A 5952-nucleotide genomic window follows, 5' to 3' on the forward strand; every position below is an offset into this window, starting at 1 on the left:
GACCTTTGACCCCGTAAGACGACCGGGTCGACCTCCGGTCTGGTCCTGAAAACATTGATTTGAGGTTGAAGAAAAAGTGGGGTGAGACTCACAAATATTTAGATATTGTTTTAATTAGGGGTTAGCAAATTAACCACCATAACCGATAACTGAACCATAACCGACATAACCGAACCACTAATAACCGATAACCAATATAACCAGCGGTTATGGTTATGAAATTTTGTATACCGCTCAATCGGTTATGGTTATGGTTATGAAACTTTGGTTAACCGATATAACCGAAACCGAACCGAACTTGTAATGTTAATTTTATATAATGGATTTGTGTTACAAAACCATATAGAGGGTTTTTACTAAGATAAAAGTATGTTAGTAACAAAATGATCTTGATGTAGATGCCATTTATTTTGATAAAGAACTAAGGTGTTATGGCCATAATTTTTTTTCTTTGTTTGAGAATTGCCTTATTAAAAAGAACCCCAAATCGGTAGTTTAACCAAAAAGTTTAGTCTCTGTTATCTTACAAAATAGGCTCAAGCTAAGTTTAAATCGTGCACAACCCTATTTATTTCAAATCTTGCTTGGTTACTTAGCCGAAATTAACCATAACCGACTTCATAACCGATTAACCGTAACCGAAGTTTGGTTATGGTTATGGTTACCAAAACTCCATAACCAAACTAGCGGTTATGGTTATGATTAATAGTAAAAACCAAACCAAACCGACCCATGCACACCCTTAGTTTTAATATGTAACTATTTTTTTTTATTTTTATCCTTTTTAAATAACTAAGGGTACTTTGGTCATTCAACATAGACTTAACTGAAAAACTTAACACTAGTTAGTGATAAGAATCACCCGAGGGGTAAAAATTACAACTACTGGGACCAACTCTGTAATTATTGAAGTCTTGGGACCAACTCTGCAATATCTGCAAACCATAGGGACCTACCAGATATTTAACTCAAAAAAGAACGAAGCAGGGAAAAGAAAGAACAACGTCCGACCCTAGACTTGAGATCCTTCGCTGATTGATCATTCCCCTTGGTTGGCACTGACTTTACCGGCTGCCAATTACCCTAATTTTGGCCAGATTCTCACCGCATGTTTCTTTCCACCATATCACTTATTTGTTTTAATTTATTTGATGTTGTTTGTTGTTTCTTTACAAGTTATGACTTATGAGTTATGAATTTTGGATTTAAAATGTTGCTTGTAGTACTTTGTCTAAGTACTTGAGTAGACGAGTAGTTAATGTGGACTAGAATCAAGATTTATAACTAGGGTTTGAAACATTGTGTATGTGATCATGTGAGAATCAAGGTAATTTGGTTAGAATTCAGATTATAAATTGGTTAACCACGATGTATCCATATAAATTTAACAAAAAATTTAGACCAAAATATATTCAAGAAATCAAAAGTAATACATAATTCATTTCTTTATCCAAATACAAATAAAGCATAAATCTTTATGTAAATATCAAAGAAAAGTATAATTCTTTATACAATTATAAGACAAAGAATTATATTCTTTGCTTTGATTCTTTAGCTAGGTATATTTGAATAAAGAATGATATTCTTTGCTTTGATTCTTTGGCTAGGTATATTTGATTAAGATAAAGAATGATATTCTTTGCTTTGATTCTTTAGCTAGGTATATTTGAAATAAGATTTGTCCTTACCCACTATATATATATCATATTCAAGCAACATATGTCATATTCAAGTTCAAGTTACAAGTGTTATAAAATCATCAACAATCATTAAGGTACACATTTACTCATTCTTCATCTTTTAGCGTTTCAAGTAGCTTTTTAGAAGATTATTATAAAATCATCAACAATCATTAAGGTACACATTTACTTATTCTTCATCTTTTAGGGTTTCAAGTAACTTTTTAGAAGATTATTTATGAATAAGGGCCAATCTCAAGTTTGATTTATTAAAAGAGCTCAAGTTCAAGATTGACTCATTTTACCAGCTTGAATAGCATAATATATACTATTAATTTTTTTATAGTTAATATTGTTTAAATATCTAATTTATGTATGCGTGTTCATTTGCAGTATCAAATTTAATTAATGAATTACATAACCTCACAAGCATGCGTGTACATAATGTATGGAATATAATCACATGTAGTAAGAGAGAAATAGAGTTATCAAAAAAGTCATGGTACAGGTCACATTTATTGCAATACGTATGAGTTTACATGCGGTTCTTGCCTTCATCTACTTCAATTTGCTCATGTATTGAATATCAGTCCAAAAATATATATGTTTATGCATTATTTAATTACTTTGTCATACTTATAAATATAATAATATACTGTACTAAGATAAGTGTTTTTTATCATACAAAATAGTATTATTATATTCATATAATAATAATGACGCCTAAACTCGTCAAGTGAGTCAAATTTGGTATATAAAGCCCGAGCTAGTTTAATCCTAGTATGATGCGAGATTTTAACATGTCTTTCATGAATAGTTTATGAACGACTTACCTAGTTTACACCTTTTATTTAATATTTCTAGATTTTCATTATATTTTTTATATATCTTTTATTTAATATTTCTAGATTTTCATTATATTTTTTATATATATTGTATGTTACGCTTGGAAGTAATCAGACGCCATGTATAGTAAACTGAAAGAAAGAAACACCGAAATTGATGTAAGCAGCCTAATCGTAGAAGAGCTTCAACATGAGCATCCACTCACGCTGGTAGATTTGCAATTGATGCATCGAGACTACATAGAAGACGATGACGAATATAATGACAATGATTTGATCATGACGCAAAACTTCCACTGCACATGTAACAGGTGTGGCAGACGTATAGACTGGTACCACCGTTATTACTACAAGTGTAGCATATTGTCATGTAATTACTCCCTTCACAAGTTTTGTGAAGAAATTCCAACAACCTTAAAATTCCAAGGTCACCCTGCTCATACTCTTTTCCTTGTAAGAACAACACATGATGAGAAATGTCACGCTTGTTTCAAATATCGAGATGGCATTGGTTATCATTGCTCAGCATGTTCTTATGCAATTGATCTGCTTTGTGCCACATTCGTGGAGCAACACACGATCCATCACCCTATCCACCCACACCCATTGATCTCTATTAGTGTTGAACCTATTTTGAGCAAGTGTTTTGCATGTGGGAAGAAACATGAAGGACATTTCTATCAGTGCACCACTTGTTTTAACTTCTTAATACATTTTGATTGTCTTTCCCTTCCCATAAAGTTATCACTTCAAACTCAAAATTTTAGCCACCGTCACTTGCTCACCCTTTCATATTCGTTTTTGGATCAACTATACGACTGCGAATGTAGGATTTGTGGTGTGGAATTAGAAAATGATCATTCGATTTACAAGTGCAGTAGATGCATGTACTATGTTCACGCAGACTGTGCAACGCAAAAGATAGAGCCTTTCATGTTTGTCTTCTTACCAGGTAAATCCCAAAACATACGCATGTATACATGTCACTTCACTAATGACTTTTTTATTTTATTTTTTTATAAATGGGCAAATTCTAAAGATTGTGATAACGTGAGGGTTCTTTTTTTCATAAATGGCTATGCCTGCCACAATCTAAGACTCTCACATCTCCATAGAAGAATTAATGTTTATTATCTAAAACTTAAACACGTGTAGATTGTAACCATTTCCAAATTAAATCTGGTTCATTAAAACTAATTACTCATGTCGGTAAAAGTTTCACACAAACTAGTGTGAACCTTTACAATATCCGCAATTTAGGCTTTTTTATTAGTTTTATACAGTTTTGTTTTTAATCTGTAGGCGCCAATTAACTAAAATTTTAATTCATTTATACATACTACAAAATTTCATTATTTTTAATAAGATTTTATAGAGTGTACGTGATCACAGTTTATTAAATCTCTATGTACCAGGCTTAGGAAAAACAAAAAAGAATTTTAAAGATGTTGATCATCCCGAACTTCTTCACTTGCCACTGGATGATGAATCACATGTCTTGTCACATCAATTTAAAGGCGAGACTTGTGAGCAAGATATTGATTCTTTTCTACATGACCATCCGTTAGTCCTAATACATGACGAAATAAATAAAGATAAAATCACCTCTCTTCACGATCCAATGAAGAGGATTAAACTATTATGCAATGTTTGTTCAAGACCAATTACAAAGATGCCATTTTAGAAATGCTCCACAGATGATGATTTTGTTGTCCACGATTGGTGCACCCGGCTACCCAAGTTTCTAACTAGCCATTCGGCTCACCCAGAACATACACTTGAGCTTAGTGAATTAATGTATACAGGTTCTGGAGCCAAATGTAGGATTTGTGGATTGCCTTGCAATGGGGTTATATACTTTTGTTTTGACTGCCAATTTTTACTTGATGTTAGTTGTGCATTTATGCCTAAAGAAATTACACATGAAGCACACGCGGATCACTTACTTACAAGGGTAGAATCAAGCCGTAGCGGTGTATCTAAGAAGGAATGTCACGCATGTCGTGTAAGTATCAGTGAAAGTGAGACTTTTTTTAAATGTAATTCCTGTGATTTCTGTTTGGACTGCCGGTGTGCTTTGCAATTGCCTAAATCAATTATGCATAAGTTTGACAAGCACCCCCTGCAACTGAGCTATGGACCGATTGAGGACCACAAAAGTCAATACTTCTGTGAAGTTTGTGAGGAGGAGCTTGATCCTGGAAAGTGGTTCTATCATTGTGCAGCGTGCGCACAATCCATTCATTCGGCATGTGCTCCGTTAATACTTCAGTCTGAACAAGGTGTTAATTCTTCCGATTTAGAAGGTGTTTATAAGTTTATTAACATCAAGTTTGGGCATGTGGAAACACGACCTTTTCACCAACATCCTATGTTATTTGCTCCGGGGACAGAGAATGATGGTTTATGCCATGAGTGCGGAAGCAAATTGCAATCCCAGATGATCTGGAAGTGCTTACATTGTAACTTTGCTTGCCACTGTTACCATGAGCTTACATCATTATACGACCCTGATGCAGTCAAAAGAATCTATTATATATCTGGGGGAAACAAACGTATGATAAAGCAGCGAAAATCTCAAACAAGCTTAGAATTTTATCCAAGTGAAATGATGAGACCGGAGACCCGTCATTGGAAGGTTGTTGATGATGTCCAATAAGTCTTATCGCCATATCATGTGTTTCACCATTTGTTTGTAAGGAAGGAATTAATTACTCCTTTTTATTGCGATTAATGTACCATGAGTTAAACAAGTTTAGTATTATTTACTGTAGTTTATTTGTATTCATTTGTAATACTGTGTTTTCTAGATTAGCTCCTTTTCGGTTATGTAATACTTTGTATATATTCCTTTCAATCAATGGACGTGTAATTTTTATATATAGATCTTTCATTCAATTGAATAGTCATTGGTACACTTTGAGAGAACCTGTGGTTGCTACAAACGGGTTTTCAGATGAGAATGTGATTGGTGAAGGTGGTTAATACCATGGTTGTTGTCAAGAATTTGCTTAATAACAGGTTTCTAATCAATTTAACTTGTTAATTTCAGTTTGTATCGCTAAATTAAGGAGGTTTGGTCAATTTTTACTTTAATTTTGACTTTCTTTACAGAGGACAACCTGAGAAAGAGTTTAAGGTTGAAGTGGAAGTAGTTGGACTTTTTCGGTTAATTCGGTTTTGGTTAATTTCGGTTCGGTTTCATCGGTTTTTGGTTCGGTTATTGCTCACGCGTGTTCGTCACAAGAATTTAGCTCAAAAGCACATGGGCGGATCCAGCCCACATTTGTGGGTTCCCAGGAACCCAGTGTGTTTGGAAAAAAACGGAAAAAATTAGTGAGAACTTTGTAGAATTTAGAAAAATTTGTGAGAATTAAAGAGAATTTACCAAAAGGAACCCAATAGAATAAAATCCTGCATTCGCCACT

The 5952-nt window shown here is 33.7% G+C and overlaps 1 protein-coding gene across 2 annotated transcripts; it reads left to right on the plus strand.

The window, feature by feature from the left end:
* Positions 1-1721: 1721 nt before the first annotated feature.
* On the plus strand, positions 1722-5404 carry LOC110899665. 2 transcript variants are annotated; one of them, XM_022146554.2, is made up of 3 exons: positions 1722-1774; positions 2633-3476; positions 3940-5404. In XM_022146554.2, the coding sequence occupies exons 2-3, from the start codon at positions 2645-2647 to the stop codon at positions 4206-4208; spliced, it is 1101 nt and encodes a 366-aa protein (XP_022002246.1). In that variant the 5' UTR covers positions 1722-1774; positions 2633-2644; the 3' UTR covers positions 4209-5404. The 2 variants fall into 2 exon arrangements, with proteins under 2 accessions (XP_022002246.1, XP_035837521.1); XM_035981628.1 differs by having other exon boundaries at positions 1744-1857.
* The last annotated feature ends 548 nt before the right edge of the window (positions 5405-5952 follow it).

This window comes from Helianthus annuus, chromosome 13 (genome assembly GCF_002127325.2).
Source record: "Helianthus annuus cultivar XRQ/B chromosome 13, HanXRQr2.0-SUNRISE, whole genome shotgun sequence".
In the NCBI taxonomy this organism is placed as follows: Eukaryota; Viridiplantae; Streptophyta; class Magnoliopsida; order Asterales; family Asteraceae; genus Helianthus; species Helianthus annuus.

Excerpts from the sequence above, each read along its gene's own strand:
- LOC110899665 (XM_022146554.2), top strand. The coding sequence starts at position 2,645 with ATGTATAGTAAACTGAAAGAAAGAAACACCGAAATTGATGTAAGCAGC. Across the intron at positions 3,477-3,939 it reads CATGTTTGTCTTCTTACCAG|GCTTAGGAAAAACAAAAAAG; the intron begins GTAAATCCCAAA and ends TCTATGTACCAG.